The sequence below is a fragment of the Nuphar pumila genome, chromosome 16, assembly GCF_984573655.1.
Source record: "Nuphar pumila chromosome 16, dmNupPumi1.hap1.1, whole genome shotgun sequence".
NCBI classification, from domain to species: domain Eukaryota; kingdom Viridiplantae; phylum Streptophyta; class Magnoliopsida; order Nymphaeales; family Nymphaeaceae; genus Nuphar; species Nuphar pumila.
In genome coordinates this window covers 80,542,455-80,567,295 of record NC_143264.1, presented here as the reverse complement: position 1 = coordinate 80,567,295, position 24,841 = coordinate 80,542,455, and the positions used below count along the sequence as shown (strand labels likewise).

Below are 24,841 nucleotides of genomic sequence, written 5' to 3'. Positions count from 1 at the left end.
ATTGAGGAAGCATGTCCCCCTTTAAAGGGAAGCACGCACCCCTTTAAAGGGGAACACGATTCCCTTTAAAGAGGGACGTGATTCCCTTTAAAGAGGTACGCATCCCCCTTTAAAGGGGGACGCATACCCCGATAAAGGGAGACACATACCTCTTTAATGGGAGACGCGTACCTCTTTAAACGGGTACGTGTACCCCTTTAAAAGGGGATGCTATTGTGGAAAGGTCGAATTTGCCCTTAATTTTTTTTTACGCATGAATATGTTTTTTACTGAGGATAAAATGGGTATTTTACAAAACCTGTGAAAAAATAAAATCGAAAGGGGCTTAGGGTTTTGTTTTTTCACGCGTATCTTCCGACTCCTCCCTCTCTCTCTCTCTCTCTCTCTCTCTCTCTCTCTCTCTCTCGAGTTTTCGGCGACCTCCGAGTTTTGGCGACCTCAAAAAATTTCGGTGGCCTCCACTGACTTCCGGCGATGAAGATGTTCAGGACCTTCAGGTACGCTATCTTCTCTTACCCCCTCTCTCTCACGCTCTCTCACTCTGTCTATCTCGAATCTGGATCTGCTGGTTCCTTGGTGAAAAGGGGACGACAAGAATCTAGGGTTGGTAACTTGGGTTGGAGGGCTCGACCAGTCCCAACACGAAGCATGGGCACACTGGGCGTAGGGTGACCTCCGGCCACAAAGATGCAAAGGGCTCGTGAGGAGTTGATGGCGGTTGGGTTCTGCCAGTTGCGAGCCCTAGGGAGAGGAGGACCTCTGACCACCTGTGCATGGCAAGTGGCTTGGGCATGGGGGGCGGGGGGGGGGGGTGGCTCGACAGAGACACACAAAGAGGGAGAAGGTTGGGGGGGGAGGCTTCAACAGGGAGCACCACCGGCAGTGGCGTAGCTAGGATTCATGTGAGGGGGGGGAGGGGGCAAATAGGGGTGTAGCAAAAAACAAAAATTTGGCGTGATAAGGGTTCGGGGGCAGCGCCCCCGTTTTTTTTTTTTTTTTTGAGATAAAATAAAAAATGGCTACAATTATTAATAAAAATCTATTTCATATGGACAAATCAAACTATTTGCTGCAGTCAGGGCTGGGCTAGGACTGGGCTACAAAAATGGATAAAAATCTATTTCATATGGAATCAGAGTTGGGCTAGGACTGAGCTTTTAATTTTTTTTAACTGGACCGGGAGGCAGGACTGGGCCAAGGCCCTTGCCTGACAGACTTCAATTGGCAGGGGCCTCGGCCCCTGCCTGACAGTATAGCAGACGGCAGGAGCCGAGGCCCTTGCCTGAACAAGACGAACAGCAAGGGCCAAAGCCCCTGCCCAACAAAAATGATAAAGTGGAAGGAAGAGCATGGCAGGGGCTGCCAGCCTTCCGACAGCTCAGAGATAAAGAGAGGGGAAAGGTGCGGCAAGGGGGCGAGCCTCTGCCTGACATAAACTTAGAAAGAAGGTAGGGGCGAGTCCCCTGTCTGCCATAGATTGAGAGGCGGTAGGGGCATCTCCCCTGCCTGCCGAAATCAGAAAGGGAGAGAGAGGGGAGGCGCAGCAAGGGGCCGTCGGCTCCTGCCGACCTCCCGACGTACACAGAGCAAGAGGGGAGAAGGGGAAGGCACAACAAGGGCCGCCGGCCTCCTGCCGGCCCTCTGGCAACCCGAAAAAGAGGAAGAAGTAAAAGAAAGGAAGGAGGAGAATACTTGGGGAGAGTCAGTGGCATTGGCTGACGTCATCGGTGCTGCCGCACGCAGGGAGCGAGAGAGGAGAGGAGGAAAGAGGTGCAGGCAATGGAAGCCCTCCCTCCCCTCGACATGCCTTTAACGGGGATCGAGGAGGAGCTCAACAGGGAAACCCCGAAGGGTTTCCTGTTTCGTGGCATGGAGAGGGAAGTGCAGAGGCAGGGGTTTAGTGTGGCGCACGGGGGGACAAGAGGGTTTAAAAGAAACCCTCACCCTCGATAACTATAGCGGGTCCGGGTCGGATTCGGGTCCGAACCGACTCCGATTTTTTTTTCTCGAAAAAAACGTGGGTTTTACAACAAATGCCACTAAGGTCTCCAAAGAAAGCCCTCACAAAACCCTTTTCAATAAATATTTTATTAATAATTATGATACATAAGCATGTAGGGCATAAATCATTCAAGTGCAATAAGTGCACTTATAAAACTGCTCAGGTCATAAATACCTCACAAGAGGCAAAAAAACAAGCCACAAATGGGTACAATCATAAGGGCCACTAAAGGGCCAACAAGAGAGCACACAATAAAATAAATATTTTTTAATAATATTTAAAATATATTCATAAAGCTCATAGAAGAGTTCAACATAAATTCCACAAGGATGAGTGCATAATTTCCATAAAGAACAAGTCATGCATGAAGAAAACATGCTTAAAACCTTATGCACAAATAAACAAACTCATTCATTAATGTGTATGTAAAATATAAGACAATCACACTTGCATAAAGATCATATATCATTAGAGCAAAATTATGTATACAAACTCAAAATTCCAAAAATAATAAGATACTCATGATCAGTTATATTTGAAATGCACATTAAAATGCATTCATAAAGCTCATAGAAGAGTTCAACATAAATTCCACAAGGATGAGTGAATAATTCCCATAAAGAACAAGTCATGCATGAAGAGAACATGCTTAAAACCTTATGCACAAATAAACAAACTCATTCATTAATGTGTATGTAAAATATAAGACAATCACAAGTGCATAACGATCATATATCAATAGAGCAAAATCATTTATACAAACTCAAAATTCCAAAAATAATAAGATACTCATGATCACTAAGAACCAACCACATATAATCTTAATACTTCTCAAATACATAAAGTATTCTAGGTTTCACATAAGTGTATGTCAAAGAAAATTCAAACACAAGTTAAGCAAGATCTCATAAGATCGCACGGGTGAATAACACACAAAACCATTATACGAAATTAAAATAAATATTTAAAATCATTTAAAAATATTTAACAAGAATAAAAAACAACATCAATATGAGTTCAACTAAGTCTAAGATAAGGATAAAAAACACAGTAAATTTAAAAAAAACAATAAAACATATGCAAAGAAATTCCAAAGAACTCAATCATGTGCTTATAATCAACCAAAAAACCAAGTATTTCAAAAAAGGTTTCAAAGGAATAACAAGCAAACATTTTTTAATAAATTTCTTTAAAAAACCATAAAAAATGCTTTCTCATACAAAATGCATGAGATAGGCAACAAAAGTAAGGACAAACAATGATTTTAAAATACTTGCCGGATTAAGATTTCCTTATCTCCACAATCAAAGAATCTTGAATCCATCACGAGAAGCCAAATACCAAGATGATCATATTTTGACTCTAATACCATGTAATGAAAGCAAGAGGAAAGCAAAAGAGCCACCAAGGGCATACAATGATCAAAAGAGAGTGCATAAACACAATTCCACAAAGGGACAATACACAAGCCAATCAATGGCAAATACAAAAGATTACAAAAGCCACCAATGGGCATATACAAAAGAACACAAACATAAAAATAATAGATCTTTTATTGAGTTAAAATGGTTAGAAAAGCATTACAAAAATAGGGACAAGAGGTCCCTTTATATACATCCCAAAAGGGGCCAAGGGAGCCCCATATAGTCTCTGGGAGATCCCAATTACTCGATGGTCTTTTGACCAAAATGCCCTCACTACAAAAGTAAATGGCAAAAATAAAGAAAAAAATAAAGAAAACATAAAAAAGTCAGATCTGTCCCTAATGGACAGTCCCTATTACAAATGTATAAAAATAATGTAACCACAGTTTGTATGAAAAAAAAAACATGTAATTACAGTTGGACTTAATCTGAGAGTTCTTTTATTAGTGCTTTTAATTCACCATTCAATTTTTCCTCAACCCTTTCCCTAATTTATGCAGGGATGGGGAAGAAAAATGGTTGACATTAGATTTAACTCCATATTGCTCCACTTCAGCATTTGATGCTGCATATCCAATTCTAAGGGAAGTGAATGATGCTCTCGGTGCCATGGGAATTTCAGTGGAACAGGTAGACTAATTCTATGGTTTGCGATTGCCTTCATAACATGGTCTGCAAAAAGAGCTCCTAGTGCCTGATTTTATTATTCTTTTATAGGTTCTTTCTTGTCCAATATGTGTAAGGGTAGCTTCTTGTGATAGGTGATGCTGATGAATTAGAACTGGCAATAAATTAGAACTTTTTGTTTTTTCCTGTAAAATCTTGGTAAAATATCAGCAAATACATAATATGAAGGAAACATATACAAGTAATAGAAATAAAGGTGACCTTTATCGGGTAAATATTGGATTATTATTGTACTATTTTTGAAATGGCATCTATCTTGTAAATATCACAATATGTTTTGGATTATATCAGTGTCTAAAAACATCATGATGACTCTGACAGGTTTTGGGACGTGACATGAAATGATCAAACATGGAAGTCTTTGATTCTGAATTATTATGAGTGGGCCTGTGTAATATCGTGTATTTTTATACTTAGTCAAAGGAGTAGGAAATGGAATAAATATAGTGATATTTTTATTCTTCGTCGCCGTAAATAGAAAGAAAAAATAATGAATGATGTGGATGGGGCGAACGAAAATAGGTTTTTTCGTCTTTACAAAATGAAAAGAAAGGGGATCAGATGGATCTTTCCATATAGAAAGAATAGAAAGAAGTCTGTTGATATTGCTTTGGTGAGTATAATGGTATTTTACTTTTTCGAATTCGGGCTACGGTTGACCCAAAAATCACATTTTTTCAAAAAATGACCGCCTCGATGGGCCGAGTCTGAATTTAGATCGGATTGGATTCAGTTGGCCTGAAAATCACATTTTTTTAAAAAAGGACCGCCTCGACGGGTCGGGTTCGAATTTGGATTGGACTGGATCCAATACATGTAAAAGTAAAACCCAAGTTTTACAAAAAAAAAACTTTCGAACCCGGGTCGGATCCGACCCGGACTCGTAACTTGTTAGGGTTATTAACAGTTATCGCAAGGGTTTAAACCCTCGCCTTTATTTCTCCCCCCCCCCCTCGCAGTTGCGTTTCCCCTCGTCCCCATTACAAAACGGGAAACTCTTTGGGGTTTCCCTGTTCGACGCCCCCAATCCTCTTTAAAAGCATGAGAGGGGAGGGAGGGCTCCCATCGATTGCGCCTCCCTCCTCCTCCTCTTTCACCTTTCCTCCTCTGCGTGCGGTGGCACCGACGATGCCGACCTCCTCGCACAGGTAGGTCTTCTATTTCTCTTTCTTTTTCTCTTCTCTGCGCCACATAACCCATCTCCCTTCCCATGCTGGCGACCTCCCCATGCCACCGGTCCTCGCAACATCGTCGGAGCCGCGACGCCACGGTCGACCACCGCTGATGCCCTCTTTGCCTCGACTCCCACCTGCTTCCCTCTCCGCAGCATTTTTCGGCAGGCCCTAACGACGATTTCTGCCAGCGACCCACTGCCATCGCCCAGTCCGGCAACCCCTTGTGAGAACTCCAGATGAGTTGGGGTTTTTGCCGTAAATCCCAAATCTAGGTGTATTTGGGGATTTAGGGCTGGGTTACACCCCAAATCTAGACAGATTTGGGGATATCGATGAGCCTAGTTCGGAATTTGCCAATGAGGTTTTCCCACATAGATTTCTTGAATATGTGGTTTGGACATTTCACTTACATCTGGAGTTAGGTGATTCTGTTCATTACTGAAATACATAGTATTATTGTTTTCTAAAATTTTTGGTAACGAGTGAAAGGCATGAAATGTTTTAGAAATAAGATGAACACTAATGTCATTCCTGAATGTGCAGTTTGTATGGTTCTTAAAGTGTGTACTATGTTATTTGGGATAATGCCCGGATTGGAATGCAATAGTGATCTTTGTTTTAGGTAGGGATGGCAGTGGACCTGGGGAAAGCGGGGCCCCGCCCCGTTTAGACCGGGGATGAAGGGTATGAAACGGGGATGGAGGCGGGGACGAAGGTTAAAATCCATCCCTGTCCGGGGGTGGAGGCGGGGACGAAGGTTAAAATCCATCCCTGTCCGGGGGTGGAGGCGGGGATGGACGTGCACTTTTCCCCGCCCTGCCCCGTCCCCACCACGATCCCCGCCCTGACCACTTTTCCCCGCAATATCCCCGCCCCGCCCCGCCTCATCCCCGTTTGAACCGGGGATGGAGGGAGGACATGAAACGGGGATGAAGGCGGGGGTGGAGGATAAAATCCATCCCCGCCGGGGATGGAGGCGGGGGGTGAAGGATAAAATCTTTGAAAAGATAACATTAGTTCTGTATTAGTGTCTTGAATCTGGATCGGATCCTTAAGATCCGGATCCAGTCACTTGTATGTCTAATTTCCATACGTCACCTATAAGGTGGATATGTTGTAATTTTTATTGTTGTTCAAGGGTAACTTTGTACCCTAATAAGTCTTGTAAGCTCTTTTTATATTCAATGAGAATAGACGCCCAAAGTGAAAGGGTTCCCCCTCTATTTCGTGCAGCCTCTTATCATCACTTTCTTTATTCCCTCTTCTACAGATAAAAGATTGGAGATCTGCAAATCTAACATGGTATCAGAGCACGTTAGATCTGGGCGTGGACATGATTTCCAGAAGGCATGATTGAAGAGTCTCCCTATTTTCCAAATCTAAGATTCTACTTTCGCAGCCTGGTATGATCTACACGAACTTCCTTTCAAATCGTGTAGCCATTCTTTCTACCTCGCTCTTCTACCCATTTCAAATCGTGTAGCCATTCTTTCTACCTCGTTCTTCTACCCCTTTCAGATCGTTACCTAAACTCACCTATTTTTTTTTCTTTTTCCTCGTTCTTCTACCCATTTCAGATCGTCTCCTAAATTTTTGTTTTCAGACTGTCGTAGATTTCAGGCTACCGCAGATCTGAAACTGTAAATTCAGACCTATCTATTTTTTATCTACTTTCTACCTTTGCGTCAAATCTTCAAATCTGAACCTGTCATTCCCTAAACTTGTTATTTCTGTTTTTCCCTTTTATTTTTCTCGCTGAATATTGTCTTTATTCTCATGGACTTCCCAACTGCGCAATCCAATCTCTCTGCGAGCTTCCTTAACCAACTTGTGTCTGAAAAACTGCATACTTCGAATTTTTTGATTTGGAAAAGACAAATAATCCCTTTTATAAGGAGTCAGGGTCTCCTCAGTCATCTCGATGGATCCATGCCAGCCCCTCCAGAATTTGTATCTCGTGAAGATACAGATGACAAAGGGGCAACATCTACCATTCTTATCAAGAATCCAGAATATCGCAATTGGGAAAAACGAGACCAGCTGCTTGTGGCCTATATCACTTCGACTCTATCGCAGGAGGTTCTCCTTGCCATTCCTGATGATTGCACAGCCACACAGCTATGGGACAGATTGGTTAGCACATATTCTCAGATTTCAGAAGCTCGAGTTGTATTCCTCAAGCGTGAGTTTCAGATGATGAGGAAGGAATCTTCGACCGTCATGGAATTTTTGAATAAAATGAAAAGAATTGCTGATCAGTTAGCTGTCATTGGATGCCCCGTTAGCGATAAGGACATGGTTCAGCAGATTTTGAGTGGATTGGGGGCTGATTACCATATTCTCACGACTTCATTGTTGTGTTTACCTGAATTACCAAAGTTTGAAGATTTGCGCGCTAAGTTGTTACAGTATGAGATGTCATTAAAAGGTTTGCCAGAGGAACCTCACAAGCAAGGACACACTCATGATGTTCTTGCTACAGGAATCGGCTATGGACGAGGGAGAGGTGGATTCAGTTTTCGAGAATGCGGAGGACAGGGCAGAAATACATCAGGAGGACGTGGGCTTTTACCCACTCCTAATGTTCTTCCGAGTTCTCAAGGACAGAGAAACATGCCTACATGCTACATATGTAACAAAAGGGGTCATGTTAGGGCTAACTGTTGGTTTAACCCACAGAATAAAGACAAAAACCAGCAAGGAGAACATAAGAAAGGAACTGAATCAAATGGAGAATTAAAAGAATTGCTTATGTCAGCCCTAGCAGCATTGAATTTGAAACAGAATGAGGAGGGGACATGGTATGTTGATTCTGGGGCAGCAACCCATGTTACTGGAGATGCAGGTAAGCTTCTAAATCCTATTTCTTATTTTGGCAAAAACTGTATAGTCACTGGAGATGGATCCCGCCATTCTATTTCTCATGTTGGAAATTCGGTTATCCCTATGTCCAAGTCCACTCTCAAACTTTCCAATGTTCTTCATGCCCCAAATATCAAAAAGAATATTATTTCTGTTTCCAAACTAGTTGATGATAATCATGTTTCTGTTGAATTCACTCCTTCTTCTGTTCATGTGAAGGATCTACACTCGAAGAAAACATTCGCTGAAGGGAAACGACAGGGCAACATGTACATCTTTCAAGAGGATCCTTCTACATGTCGTCAGCCAGTCTGTAATGCCTTGAAGCCTTCGTCTGTGTCTTCCTTTGCCCCCTCTGATTTTGTCTTCAGTGTCTCAGATTGTAATAAGCCAGATCTATGGCATGGTCGGTTGGGTCACTGTGGTGATCATTTTATTAAAAAACTTGTCACTAATAATCTCATTCCTAAGGAGAGTTTGAGTCTTGAAAAGAATAAACAAAAATGTTCTAGTTGTCATCTATGTAAGAGCCATGTGCTCCCTTTTCATAGTGTTAATAAAAGAGCTTCAAAGCCTTTTGAAATTATTTGTTCGGATGTTTGGGGACCTGCTCCAGTCAATTCTTGTTCTGGTACTAGGTATTATCTTATTTTTGTTGATAGTCATTCTCGTTATACATGGATATTTTTCATGAAACATAAATCAGAAACTTTCCTTTTGTTTCAAAGATTCTACTCTTTTGTCAAGAACCACTTCTCCGAAAATATTCAATATTTACAGTCCGATGGGGGAGGTGAATTTTCTTCTAGTGACTTTATTAGTTTTCTCCAGAATAACGGAATAGGAAGGAAAGTGTCTTGCCCACACACCCCTCAGCAAAATGGAATTGCTGAGAGAAAGCACCGACACATTGTGGAAACTGCAATGAGCATGATGCACGACAGCAATCTACCCATAAATTTATGGACGGAAGCATTCCATACTGCAGTCCATATTATAAATAAATTGCCAATGAATATTTTGGAAAACAAATCTCCATATTTTACTTTACATGGAGTTCACCCCAATTATCATGATCTGCATGTGTTTGGATGCGTTTGTTATGTCCATGTTGACAGCTCATTAAGGCACAAATTTCAAGATAATGCTGTAAAGTGCAGATTTGTCGGGTATGCAGATGACTACAAGGGCTACAGGTGTTATGATCCAAGAACAAAGCGCATCAAAGTCTCCAGACACGTCATTTTTGATGAGATGAACTTTGACTCTCATCCAGAATTCACAAATTCCTCGTCGAATGATGTTGAGTTCTATTATCCATGGCTGAGCTCAGAATTATTTACTGAAACCGATATTAGCTGTCCTGCAGAATTTAGACAGGTAACAGAGAGGTTTGAACAACATGACAATATGAGACATCAAGAAGATGCAGAAACCTCATCACAACCAGGCAGGTACAAGGACATTGTATATACTCGACGAGAGCAGCACAGACCAACGGCCAATATGCCTGGTTATGCATCCTCACAAAATCTCGATCTTAGAAGGTCGAATCGAATTCGACATCCTGTTGAAAGGTGGGTTAGTTATGAGAATTTCTCCATGGATTTTCAACTGTTTTTAACCTCTTTGAACAAAGAGGATGAACCCATTACCTTTCACCAAGCAACACATTTTAGAAGGTGGGTTGAGGCCATGAACGATGAGATGGAGGCACCACATGAATGTGGAACCTGGGAGATTGTTCCAAGACCATCAAATAGAAATGTTGTTGGATCAAAGTGGGTATATAAAATAAAATACAAGCCAGATGGCACTATTGAACGCTACAAGGCGAGGCTTGTGGCCAAAGGCTTCACCCAAGAACAGGGGCTAGATTATGATGAAACTTTTAGTCCTGTTATAAAGATGGGGACAATTCGACTTATTCTCTCCTTAGCCGTTGAACATGGATGGGTACTAAGTCAACTTGATGTTAAAAATGCCTTTCTTCACGGTGATCTTAAGGAGGAAGTTTACATGGAGCAACCCACAGGATATGCTGAAGGAGACTCTCAAAGGTATGTATGTAAGTTAAGAAGGGCAATTTATGGATTGAAACAAGCATCACGTTCGTGGTTTGACAGTTTCTCTGTGGAAATACAGAGGCACGGTTTTTCACGGTCACTTTTAGATCATTCTCTGTTTATTTTTAGACAGGGAGATCTGGTCACTTTGTTGCTCATATATGTGGATGATATTGTTATTACTGGGAACTCTAGAAATCATATTGAAAAGGTCAAACAACTTCTAAGTCAAAGATTTAAGATGAAAGACTTAGGGAAGTTGCGGTATTTTCTTGGAATTGAGGTTGACAGAAAATCAGATGTCCTAATGCTCACTCAACAGAAATACACCATGGATATCTTAACTAAGGCAGGTATGAAGGAATGTAAACCTCTGAGCACTCCATGTGTGCTTCACCAGAAGTTGAGTTCAAAGGATGGTGATTTATATGAAGATCCTACACGATATCGAAGCCTGGTTGGCATGCTCCAATATCTAACTTTTACTCGACCTGACATAGTTTACTCTGTCAATCAGGTCTCACAGTTCATGCACGAACCAAGGGTAGGGCATATGGAAGCTATTAAAAGGATTCTTCGATATTTAAAAGGGACGATTGGAGATGGTCTCCTGTATAAATCGAGCTTGTCACGGACAACAAAACATGAGATTATTGTCTACAGTGATGCTGATTGGGGAGGAGATCCAGATGAACGAAGGTCAGTTTCAGGTTACTGTGTTTTTATTGGGTTAAACTTAATATCCTGGAGCAGTAGAAAACAAAAGGCTGTTGCAAGATCAAGTACAGAAGCAAAATATAGATCAATGGCGGCGGCCACAGCTGAGGCCACTTTGATAAGGCATATGTTGATTGAAGTGGGACAACATATCTCTCGAACACTCTTATTGTGTGACAATCAGAGTGCGATTAATATGTCTTTCAACCCCATTCATCACAGTCGAGCTAAACATATTGAGATAGACCAACATTTCGTGAGGCAAAAGGTTGAAGACAAGGAGATTGAACCTCAATTTGTGAGAACTGAAGATCAAGTAGCAGACTTATTCACCAAAGGGTTAACGAAGGACAAATTTTGGATACAAAAAGGCAAGTTGTCCATGGTACAAGGCCATGTACATCTTGAGGGAGGGTGAAAAGATAACATTAGTTCTGTATTAGTGTCTTGAATCTGGATCGGATCCTTAAGATCCGGATCCAGTCACTTGTATGTCTAATTTCCATACGTCACCTATAAGGTGGATATGTTGTAATTTTTATTGTTGTTCAAGGGTAACTTTGTACCCTAATAAGTCTTGTAAGCTCTTTTTATATTCAATGAGAATGGACGCCCAAAGTGAAAGGGTTCCCCCTCTATTTCGTGCAGCCTCTTATCATCACTTTCTTTATTCCCTCTTCTACAGATAAAAGATTGGAGATCTGCAAATCTAACAATCTTGAGGCGGGGCGGGGGTGGAGACCTTGTCCCCCGCCCCATTGCCATCCCTAGTTTTAGGGCAAAGAGTGGTTAGAATTTTCTTGGCAATAAAAATTATACATGCTATGAAGAAGGCTGAGTGTAGGATACATTTGTTCCAAGGAGAGGTATGCTTAAATAAGTTGGACTGCTATTAACACTGGAACTGAGATGCTACAAATGAATCTAGAGTTCCTAATAGGCTGCTAATTGCTTTCTTTGAATTCAAAATTTTGAAAGAATGTCTGAAATGACTATTTCTGTTAGGTTGATCTCCTGTAGACATCAGTCTTCCTGGACAAGCTGTGCATCCACTGCATCCTTTAATTTGAAAATTTCTCTTTTGCATTTAATAAAAATGTAGAAATGTTGGTTTAAATGGAATGCTGGTAAAACCCTGTGATTTATTTGAATAAGCTGTTTAGGTCATCCAGTTCAACAGTTTGATTTTGAAGAATGAGGGGTGTCTGCAAGTGCTTATCAAATGGATGAAATGCACCCATTTTGTACAATGGATAACATGCAGTACATTTGTATTATTTGAACAATGCCACTGTGAGGTGTTTTCAATGCATGCCTGTTCCCTCCTCACACAGTAGTCAGATAATTAACAACGATGATTCACATTTATTAGTTTAGTTCTGGTATATCTTGATGGGCTTGGCATTGTATCAAATTGTGGCTAAAAAGCAATCTTGAAGGTTGTGTGGGAAGAATTATTATAATTTATCATAAAATCTTATAAGAACGTACCTTTTTCAGGAATGATATTTCACTTATTTACATAAACTATGCTAGATCATTATTTAGATGTTAGACAAAAGTGGACAGGTCATGTTAAAGATGCTTCATCATAGGTATGGGGTGTTGAAAAAAAAAAGAAAAACAACTTAACTTGTGTATATGTGTTTATTTTTGTGGTACTGGATCCTGGTATTATGCAAACTGTATTCTTCTCATGGAAGTTCATGAAGTTTTAATATGATTGGTTGACATATAGTCGGCTGGACTGAATTGACTATTTTAGTTAGGAGGATGGGGGTCCGGGATTGGTAAGTCCGACCATAGTTCCTAGCATGTGTTAAAGCTTACACTTCTGCCCGAAAATTATGTAAATGTTGTTTTTGCATTTCATGGTACCAGTTGTGTAATCTTGAATGTGAGCATGACTAGGTTATTGATGTTGCTTCTTGAGCATGTATGCTTGATGAGTATGTGTAATTTTATATGCACACTTACACACTCAAAAGGGATATGCATTGGTTAATACCCGTATGTGATGTAGGTAACACACATAGTGAGGATGCATATGATTGGGAAATGGCATGCTTATGATTGGGTTATGTTCTTGTGTGCGGATGTTAACACATGTTATGAATGAAAAGTTTTATGTGCCTACATTGATGGGACATGTTTATTTGTTTTGCATTTATGGATTGGTTTCAAGTACATGTGCATACACAAAATCGATATGTGTTTAGCATGTAAAATTATGCATAAATGTTCTCGTATACTTATGAATTATGGAAGAATGCATGTGTGTTAAGTGATTACATGAAAGCACTTGCACATGGATGGTGAACACATGCATATGATTGTGGTAACTCATGCACATTGTTAAATTGGTTTGAATGAATGTGCATTTGGAGGCATGCTGACCTCGTCACAAAATTGCAAGTTGTGATGATTTTTGCATATGATGCATCGATGGTCTAAACGAATCATCATTGGCCTGGAGAGCCTTGAGCTTTGGTTTGTTCTTTCTTTAATTGTTTAAATGCATCGCAAAAATCATATTTTACTTTATTGTTCTATATTGCACTGTTCAATGTGTTTCCATGGGCTGGAGTCTCGTGATGGTTCTCGCAGGGGTAGATGCGAGCTTTTGCTTTGTTTTTGCATGTGGAAGTGCAAAACTCAATAATTGGCTCTTAATAAAAAGATAATGAATAAGAACAGTGTAATATACGTTCTGGGATATCTCATCTGGAGAATGCGGATCTTAGAGTTCTGGTCTTGGGGGAGACTGTGAGGATACAAAAACTCTGTGTGCTGCAATTTTGTCCCCTGAACCCGATATTAAGGTTATTTCTCTTGGCCACGGTTTTAGGGAGAGTCCGTCACTTTACTTGTGGGTGGTGTGTTGGTCACATGTGTGAGTTTGTTTGGTACCAAAGAAGTGACACTTGTGAGCGTGGGGTGTCCTTTGTGTCCCCGACATTAGATGTGGATGTCTATTGTTTCGAAGGTGATTCGGTCGAGGGCTAAGATTGAAATCCAGTAATAAAATACAATTTGTGTGCTAAGCTACCCTGAAAACCTAACTTGACCTCGGGGTTTGTACCCGTTTGGTGTATCCGCGGGCAACGGTAATTAAAAAAAGAAACTTAAATTGTATGCATTTAATAGAGCATGCATATGGAAAGGGAAACTTAAGGAAAGATAATAGATGGATTCATGCATTACATATAAGTCATGCATTTTCCTGATATGCATTAGAACACACATATATTATCTGTTTCCTTAATTGTTATATGTTTGGTGGATGCGTGATGTTTAACTTTCAATGTATGTTAAATGTCTTGTTGTACTAAAATTGTGCATCATGGTATGGTTTAATGTTTCTTTATGCATAATGGATGTACCTTGTGGTATGAATGCGTACCTGAATTATGAATTGTCATAAATGCATTTCTCTGAATAATTGTGTAGATTCATATTGTGGTTGTGGGATAAATAAATGTTGTTATTAATATTACTTGTCAGTTAACTTCTGATAAATTGTTGACGGTCGTAGCATATATTTTTACTTATCCTTGTATGTGCCGAAAATCATACATGACACTCATATCACATACTGGATTCATGATGTACCACATTAAAAGTTATAGATTTTCTACTTAGACAGTTGTAGTCTAATTCCTATAAATTTTCAGGTGAAGAGTTGGAGTTAGGAGCGGCTGCGGGATGAAGTTTCGATCGAAATTTTTGGATTTACTGTTCCAGAGATAGTTCGAGAAACTCTTATGTTAATTTTCATTGATATTGAAATGAAATAAATGATTTTGATTTTCTCCCCACTGTAATGTTCCAGAATGCTTAACCTTATAATATTACTTGTTTCCGCTGTATTGAAAAAAAAATCCTCAAAATTTGGGTTAAGATTTCGGGGCGTTACATTTTCTGCTTTACTTATTTGATTGATATTTAGGTTGATTTATGTAATTGCGTTACTTATTTGATTGATATTTAGGTTGATATATTGCATGCATGATGAATGATATTATGACAATGTTTACTATTAAATGTTAACTGTTTCAAAATTATATATATATAATTTTTTTTTTTTACATTTTTGCCCCTGCCGCACCCTCGCACCCAAGGTTTTTGAAAGTGCCGCACCCCCGCACCCGCACTCATGTGACATAGGTGGCCACAGTTTTGACTTCTTATCATGTGCCGTTTTGAAACTCTGAAGTGCTTTCTATTTTTATGTATGCTCACACACTTGTGTACTTTCTACTTTATTCAATATGAATGTCTTATATGATGTCATTCTTGTCTGCTTAGACAAGATAAGTTTGAAATCCTTGTGCATGTCCACCCATGCTTGTTTATCCAAGTACTTTGGGTAAAATTTGTTTTCAACTATTCATGTTCGCCCAAGACTTCTCAATACATACCTACACCAACATATTTGAATAACCAATTTTCCATGGAAAATTGATTAGTTATTGTGGTTCTCAATATTTACATCAAAATTTTCAGTTCAAAAGTGTCGTGTGAAAATTGGTGCTTCAACTGGTCACTTTTGTCACTAAGTTTGTTTCTGGCATGAAATATTTATTGCCTAGGCAATTTGATTCTGGATTCTATTTTTTGTCATGTAATGCTTTTTAATTTAGTAGAACTCCTTTCTATTTGCAGTACTAGCTGAAATTGATCTATTGCATGTGAGAATTGTAACTTTTTTATGTTTCCAGTACTAGCTGAAATTTATCCATTGCCTGTAAGAGATTTATTTGTAACAGAACCAACATTATATGATTCATTCTTTATTTAAGAGATCTTTCTTGGTATTGAAGATTTCTTTCTTCTTTTCTTATTCAGTAATTAATAAATACATGAGTTGTAGCTTATCATGCTTCACAAAGTGGCCTTGAATTTTCAGATACATGCAGAAGCAGGGAAAGGGCAGTTTGAAATAGCATTGGGGCATACAGTCTGTACTCATTCTGCTGATAATTTGATTTTGGCTCGTGAAGCCATAAGAGCAGTTTCACGAAAACATGGATTTTTAGCTACATTTCTGCCAAAGTATGCTGTTCCATTGCATGCAATGTGTTCTATAATTCTATAATGCAAAATCCCAGCGTATTAGTGCATATCTTAAATTTAATCTCTTGTCTATACTTGTTGCATTGTATATTGAATATTTTTCTACAGTCTGATGTGAATTTGTTGCACAGGGATCACTAATACATGTTTCTTAATGACACTCAGGTACTTCCTTGATGATGTTGGTTCAGGGTCACATGTACATCTAAGTTTGGGGAAAAATGGAAATAATGTCTTTATGGCTTCAAATGAATCACCAACTAAATTTGGAATGTCAAAAGTTGCAGAGGAGTTCATGGCTGGTGTTTTCGAACATCTTCCTTCAATAATGGCATTTACAGCTCCACTTCCAAACAGGTACTAACCTATGTTGAATCTGTATTGTCAATTCAGCTCTCTTTCCACATGTTCTTGTCAATATGCTTTTCTGTGGTGCTAGAGTTACGCAATTTTGATGGTGATGAAATTGTACATAAGGTGGTATGGGCCCTATGTAGTCAAAAGCACTAGTTGGTGCCTAGGAGGCAGATGTCTAAAAGTCTAAAAAAAATATTAAGAATATGCAGAATTTATTTATTCCTTGGAATCAATTAAATTTACAAATTACATGTTTGTGACAATGTTGATTGGGTTACCAAGCTCTAGTCTGGGTTAATGGGCCTTGCCCACTATCCAAGCTCTTAGAAGGGAGGTAGGTTTTCACATCCATGGATCTTTCTTTTGTTGAATGAGGCCCGGGCACTCCACCCACTTGGTGAATTTTTTTCTTGTTAAAATATGCTAAACAGCATACAATCGGGGAATTAGAAAGTAAAGGAATGTCAAATTTATGTAAATGCAACTTCACATAAGTGCAGGTGCCGCTACATGCATGAACACATTGTTTTCTTGAAAATTCTAAAATGGTACTTTATATACATCCTCACACTTCCAATCTGTTTCACAGTTATGATCGGATTAAACCTAATACTTGGAGCGGAGCATATCACTGTTGGGGAAAGGAGAACAGGGAAGCACCCCTCAGGACAGCATGTCCTCCTGGAATAAGCTGTGGACTTGTGAGCAACTTTGAGATTAAAACTTTTGATGGGTGTGCAAATCCATATTTGGGTTTGGCTGCAATAATGGCTGCTGGTATAGATGGGCTCAGAAGAAAACTTATTTTGCCAGAACCAGTTGGTAAGTTTTTGAAATATTGAGTAACAAAGTCAGGTTAATTTTTCCCACAAAGGCTCCGTCTTCTTGGCTAGGGGTGACCGAGGTTTGTCATTTGACATATGATGATCACGATCCTAAATACATGGAGGGAATCCATTGCCTCAGGGTTGAAGCTGGGTGTACTCCTCGGTAGGCAGGGGTATCTCGATGTTTTACCAACCAGAGGCCTGCCAATGTGCGGTCAGGTGTTGGGGTGTTTTCCCTGGTCTTTGCCAAAAAAGAAAGATTACTTCATTCCTCATGTTGATTCATTGTAATTTAGATACCTGCTACGCATATATATATATATATATATATATATATATATATATATATATATATATAAAGGTTAACACACTCAGTTGTTGACTATTGGATGACAATCATGTTCTTGGCACAAGGACTGGCTCACTTCCTCATTGTTTTTTATTTGTGAAATAGTGTAAATTTTGTCTCCCTGATTTATGCTTAGGTTTACTGGGTTATTGGTATTTGATGTATGTATCTATTTTGGAATGAGTTTAGCATGTCATTGATTGTTTGTTTTCTAGTGTCCTCATCTATGCAAAGGATTGGGCCTCTAGGGTTTTTTTGAGTCCTGGACATGATCACAATGGTGCCTTTCACTCCATGTACCTTCGCTTTCAGTAGCTTCTCATGCTTGTGTCTTTCTTTCGTTGCATATTATGATGTCATTCTTGATTGTTGTGTGCTAAAAGCTTTTTTTAGGTGCCTCTTCATGTCAAAAGGCTTTTTTATTCTTCTTTTCATTTTTTTTAATACTGTAGTTAAAGTAATTGAATCATTGAGGATGATTACACGAGATTTATAATTTTATGAATGGATAGAGATTCTGATGGAGCAAGAAGGAGATCATGATTCTTAGTGTTTCCTTATATCAAGCAAAGAATGTTGTTGACCCCTTTAAGGAGACCGGGATGTTTAAAGGCAAGATATCTGAAAGTTGCTTGAATTGTATAAAAAAAATGGGGCTAATAAGGGTGAAACTCTTAAAGATGCGAGGATGTATTAAGATGAGTTGAGGACTTACATGGTTATATCATTTACCATGAATCTGTTAGCGAATTTGTGATAAATCTCTCTTACATGTACAGAATCCTTTAATACTTGAAGAGAAACCATAGCTCTTTACTTCAAGCATCATCCATTTTGTGGAGATTTTGCAGGGACGATGGGTACCTTGTTATAGATGATAAGAGATCAACTTGTATCAAGAGATATGGTTCAAAACTATTCTAGATGAGTTAGGAGAAACTAATGCTTCCTGTGAACTTGCGTTCTGACAATAGTTCAGCCTTTTGTAGTTTTTGCTAATCATACCTATGATAAGAGAAAAAAATGTAAAAATGGGTTACCTTGATGTGGATATCCTTGATATAGGACACAAACCAATGCACATGATGGTACATTGCTCACAGTTATCATGGGCATTGCTTTATGCCATTTTGTTTCACAATCGTGTTTGTTGTCTATTGTAACAGGTCCTGTGGTTCTATAGTATGCTGCAAGTATAATAGATATACCTTTTGTAATTAATGAAACTCTTTCATGGACAGATACAAACCCTAGTGATCATGAAAAAACCCTTCATAAATTGCCGACATCACTTCAGGAATCTGTTCAAGCTCTTGCTAAAGATGAAGTCTTGAAGAACTTACTTGGTGAGAAGCTTGTCTCCACAGTGGTTGCTGTTAGAAAGGTTAGTTCCTTTGGCATATTTCATGCCACATTGTGTTCGTATTTCTGGTCCAAGTTTCCCAAAAAGCATGATTGAGAAGCGTGAAGCTCTTTATAGAATTTTATCGCAGTATCCTAGCTCCTATATAACATGCATACTTCCAGAAAGGTGTCATACCCGTGTCGTCCTGTGTTGACAGTGGTACTGGCACTTCTCTGGGTGTGGGTTAGAGCAGCTTTGGATCTGACCTGATCCATTACTTGTTTTCAACCATTCTTGTATGGTGTTTGATACACACCTATGTCACATGGGTGTGGGTGCGGGTGCGACACGGGTGCGGCACAATTTTAAAATTTTTGGACACGGGGACTCGGCAAAAATATATATATATATATAATTTTATTTTATTTTTAAAATGCCACAGCTGGCAGCACAGTCTATGTGTCTGTGCACAGTCACAGACTGTGACTGTGCACAGGCACAGACTGTGCACAGACACAGACTGTGCACAGACACAGACTGTGCACAGGCACAGGCACAGGCACAGGCACAGCACTGTGCACTGTGCACAGGCACAGACTGTGCACAGTCTGTGACTGTGCACACTGCACAGACTGTGCACAGTCACAGTCACGCAGCACAGTCACAGTCTGCACTGTGCCTTTTTATATATATATTTTTAAATAAAAAATATAAAAAATTGGTTTTTTAGGGACATTTTTGGACTCGGTCAAAGTTGACCGAGTCCAAAATGTGGACGGACTCGGCCTGGACTCGTTGACCGAGTCCGACTCGGCGTTGACCGAGTCCGGGCCGAAGCCGCACCCGAGTCCGCACCCGTGTCGGGGCGTGTCGACTCGGGTGCGGCACCTCCTTAGTCGAGTCCGTGTGACATAGATACACACACATATACATTCATACATAGTTACATGCATACATAATTTTTCTCAAAGTATAAATATATATATATATAGAGAGAGAGAGAGAGGATGGTCCTACCCTATGTCACACGGACTCGGCTAGGGGGTCGACGCACCTGCGTCGACACGCCCCGACACGGGTGCGGCTTCAGACATGGGGCGGACTCGGTCAACAGGTGTCGGACTCGGTCAACGCACCTGGGCCGAGTCCGTCTATTTTATAGACTTGGTCAACTTTGACCGAGTCTATATTTGTCTATTTTTTAGGGGAAAAAACTAAAAAAACTTTATATATATATATATATATATATAGCCAGACTGTGTGCACAGTCACATGGCCAGTGCTATCTTATTACTTTGATTGTTCCTAGTGCTATCTTATTAATTTATTGTTATATATATATATATATATATATATATATATATATATATATATATATATATATATATATATATATATATATATATAGCCGAGTCCTCGTGTCCAAAATTTTTGAAATTGCGCCGCACCCGCACCCATGTGACATAGGTCCTACCCTTTTTTTGTTAGGTCCCATTAGGATCTTCTAAAAATCGTACTTTCAAGTATTTTTTGCTCGGTCTAATTAGATGTGTTTATCATTGCTTATTTACTAAGAAACAAGCTTTCTTTCAAGTTGACTTGATATACAACAACAATTACGCCTTTGTCCCAAAACAATTGGGGTCGGCGATATGAACCAAAAAAGAAAATCATTCTGGGTCTTCCACATGAATCCTTCTCCTCCAATCATTTCTATCCAATGTGATGTCCTCGGTGAGGTTCAAAGCATTCATATCCTTTCCTATCATCTCCATCCAAGTCTTCTTAGGCCTACCCCGACCTCTTGTAACTAATATATTTTCCCATTTCTCCATCCTTCTAACTGGAGCATCATTAGGCCTTCGCTGAATATGTCCAAACCACCGTAAACGATTCTCTCTCATCTTATTTTCAATAGATGCAATGCCTACCTTCTTACGTATCTCCTCGTTTCGAATCTTATCTTTTATTGTATTTCCACACATCCATCTAAGCATGCGCATCTCAACTACACTCATTTTTTGAATATGATGTCTCTTGGCAGCCCAACATTCCGTACCATATAGTAAAGCAAGCCTAATTGTCGTCCTATAAAACTTTTCCTTCAACTGCAATGGCATTCTATGATCGCACAACACTCCAGTTGCACTTTTCCATTTCATCCACCCAACCTTTATCCTATGATTTACATCTCCATCAATTTCTCCTTACTTTTGAATGATAGATCCCAAATATTTGAAACAGTCATCCACCGATATTTTTTGCTCACCAAGCTTCACTACACTCCCATCACTACTTTGTTGCTTACTAAACCGACATTCCATATATTCTGTCATACTCTTACTCAACTTAAAACCTCTTGCTTCCAATGTCTGTCTCCATAATTCTAACTTAGCATTAACCCCAACTCTAGAATCATCAATCAAAACAATATCATCAGCAAACAACATACACCACGACACATTTTCTTGAATTGATCTCGTAAGCTCATCCATCACTATAGCAAGTAGAAAAGGGCTTAATGCAGATCCTTGATGTAACCCAACCGTTATAGAAAAATTGGTTGTCACCCCTCCACAAGTGCGGACATTGGTTACTACTCCTTTGTACATATCTTTAATTATACTAATGTACTTGAGAGAAACACCTTTCTTCATCATTGTCCACCAGAGAACATCCCTAGGTACTATAGTTAACTTGATATAAAAATGTAAATATTTTATCATCAAATTTTAGTATAATATCAACCATTAATTTTTTACCTCTTTAAAATACACATCTGACCATAAAAAATCTTAATCCAATACATGCTTCCTATTGAGTAAACAATGATTGTAATATCGCGTATTTTCACACTTAGTTAAATTTGAGATTTTTGAAAATTTGGCACTCAGAGAGAAAAATCGGTTGAACCTCGTTATTTAGACCGATGTTTTTGAGTCTGAGCCTGGCTCAGGTATCATTTACAAGGTCGAGATGAGCCAATCGAAGCGTAAGAAAGAGTTTTAAATTCAACCTTTAAATTCAAGCGAAATTTTGGCAAAATTCAGATTATTTTCGGTTAAAGTTCAGAATTCGATAGTAGTGTAATATGTCGTTGGATGCGTCTCGAAATGCCGAGCGCAACGGTATGTTACTTTTTCGAATTCGAGTTCCGGTTGGCATAGAAATCACATTTTTCTGAAAAAGAAGCAGTTTGTCGGATTTGGATCGGACTGGATTCAATGGTTTTAATCTGAATTAATATGGAATTGGATCTTATCCAAGACCCATATTAATCTGAATTTGATCCAGATCATAATCAAATTTCGTTTTGGATATGGGTTTGGATTTTGGATTTGGATCCAGATCCAAATTCATGTCCAATGAAAATCTAACTTTAAAAACAGTTTCAAGCTTTAAGTTCGAGTTTATTTTGGTTAAGAAGCCTCCTAAATTAATTTGGCTATTTTTGGAAGTTTTTAGATAATTATTAATTAATTAATTTTTAATATTTAATTAATTAATTTTTAATATTTAATTAATTAATTTTTATTAATTCCGAAATTTGTATTTTAGGGTTGAGAAGGACTTCTTAATAGAGTCCTTACTCATGCCTAAAAACGCTTGAGAGGTTTTAAGAAGGGACTTTAGAAATTTAGGAACTTTGAAAAAGTAAAAAAAAAATAGAGTTTTGGAAATTCTTGGAAACGAAGGTGAGAGAGAGTCCACTTATGATGTAACTCTCCCTCTCCAGCCCATCTAAAGAGGGCTGGAAAAGGGGGGGGGCTCACTCTCCCTCTTGTCTATATAAAGTCAAAAAAAAAAAAGGAAAGAGAAAGAGAGAGAAAGGAAGAAAGAGGGAAGGAAAGAAAAAAAGAGAGGAAGGAGGAAGGAGAGCTGGCCTAGCCATCCATCCACGTTTTTCAACTTTCACTCCTATTTTTCTTCACTTTTTTATTCAAGGTATGGGTTTTCTCTCTTGAATCAAGTGAGAAATTGATATAGATTGGATTTTTATGCAATAATTTGATAAAAGTTCATGAAAAAAATGTTTATATCTATGCTTTTGCAAAAACACATGGAAGATGATGCATGGATCTTCCTCCATGGTTGTACTCTTGATATTTTCATTCTTTTATGCAATAAAAATTCTGTATTTGCTAAAACAAAATTTTTATTGGTAGTAGAGCTGCGTATTTAGAGGTTTCTTTTGGTGGATATCGATTTCCATTGATATACTTGTGATCCTTACGATCGTTTCTCACATAAAAATTTTGGTACATGTTTTTCTTTGTTGAAACAAATTTTTATCATGATCCAAAGAGCATGTGTAGTGCTTGTTTATGTTAGATTAATATCTATGTAGAATCGTGAAAGACATGCAAGTTGTTTCTGATTTTCAACATGTATTTCTCTTAAATAGTTGCATGATCATGGTATGAATCCGCATGTGTATCTTATACAGTGAATGCTTAGGATTATTACTCTTGATCATGTGCATGTATAACTATATAGGAATGCATATGAAATATGTATGTTGCTAAATGCTTAGATTAAAATCTGTCCAAGTCTGTCGTGACCTCCTGCATGGTTTATCCTTCTAATCGTAATGTTCATTTAGGTAAAATCAAAGTGTACATGAGTTTTGGCTCGAGTTTGAGCTTAGGCTCATTAAGGGATTGATGGCTTGTTATTTATTTCATCGTTGTATGTGCTTGATCTGAGAGGAATCAGATCAAATTCTGGGCTAGATTTACTGAGAAAAAAAATTAATATTTGTTAAGTTTTCTTTGGGGCCATATGGTCTGGCCAGACCTGCCCCTGTGTAACCAGGTCTTGCTAGGCCTGACTGGGCAGGCTCGGTGGTGCAAAAAAAAAGTGTTTTAAAAAGAAATGTTGTTTTGAAAAACTAAGCTTTGTGTTGGCTGGCCTTGGCAGCATGTGGCAGACATTTTACAAAAGGTTTTTTTTCTAGGCATATTCGTTGACATGTTAAAACAGAATTTTATTCTAATGTTTTTCTTATTGTTTATACGAGAATAGCATATACTGTTGAATGCTTCATGTCAATTTATTCTTGAAAGACTCGTAGCAAACTTTGGATGCCCAGAATTTGTATATGCATGCCTGTAACTGAGTGTTCATGTGTGTATATATGTTCATAACATCTGAACTTGTAGGAGTATCAACCATATACATTTGTATTTATGTATACCAGATATAGAACAAACCATGGTTTGTCTCTGCACATTCGAAGCTGGCTGGGTTATTCTGTGCGATGTTGCTGGGTTGGCTGGCAGCCCGACTCGGCTCGGCTGGGCGTAACCATTCTCTGCCAGGCCCAGTCGAGTAGTCGGCTGGGTAGGTGCAAACAACTGTCAGGCCCAGCATGTATGTGTTGGTTTGTTTAAAAAAAAAATATTTATAATAAACACTAAGTTGTAGGCAGAACCAATGGAACTGGGCAAGCTGGGCCCTGTCAGGCCCAGTATAGCTTGCTGCTGAACTGGTATAGACCTGACAGCCCTCTGCCAGGCCTTGCCAGCCTGTCGTGCATGTAGACTGGCTGCGGTCTGCCAAGCCCTAGCCAGCTACTATTTGTTATGGCTGAACAACCGAGAGCCGCACCCTACCGAACATAGAAGGTCTGTTGTCGGTCTTTTGAGCAGGATGGGCAGCAGTTGCTGCACTTTTTTTGGTGCAACAGACTGGGTCCAACCAATTTCAGTCGGGTGTCCTATACAAAAACCTGGGCGCAATTTTCTACAGGTTACAAAACATGTACATATGTAAACGTCTATTTGTTTTGTGTATGTTCCACATGCCTATTTGTTATGATATGCTTATTCAGGGTGTTATTCCAAAGATATGGCATGTGCTCACTAGAAATTTGTGTGTGCTTCACATGGGCATTATTGTATGAATATTCATATGTTTCAAATGGAGATGATGTATCGTTTGGGAATATATGC

General features: G+C 39.1%; 1 protein-coding gene across 1 annotated transcript in view; it reads left to right on the top strand.

Moving 5' to 3' along the window:
* Window positions 1-24,841, top strand: part of NODGS (nodulin/glutamine synthase-like protein) — a 141,160-nt gene that overhangs the window by 114,052 nt on the left and 2,267 nt on the right. Inside the window, exons 13-17 of the mRNA XM_089991248.1 lie at window positions 3,927-4,056; window positions 15,843-15,988; window positions 16,175-16,366; window positions 16,956-17,188; window positions 18,784-18,926. Coding sequence (XP_089847374.1) covers window positions 3,927-4,056; window positions 15,843-15,988; window positions 16,175-16,366; window positions 16,956-17,188; window positions 18,784-18,926 — 844 coding nt within the window. The remainder of the gene's footprint in view (window positions 1-3,926; window positions 4,057-15,842; window positions 15,989-16,174; window positions 16,367-16,955; window positions 17,189-18,783; window positions 18,927-24,841) is intronic.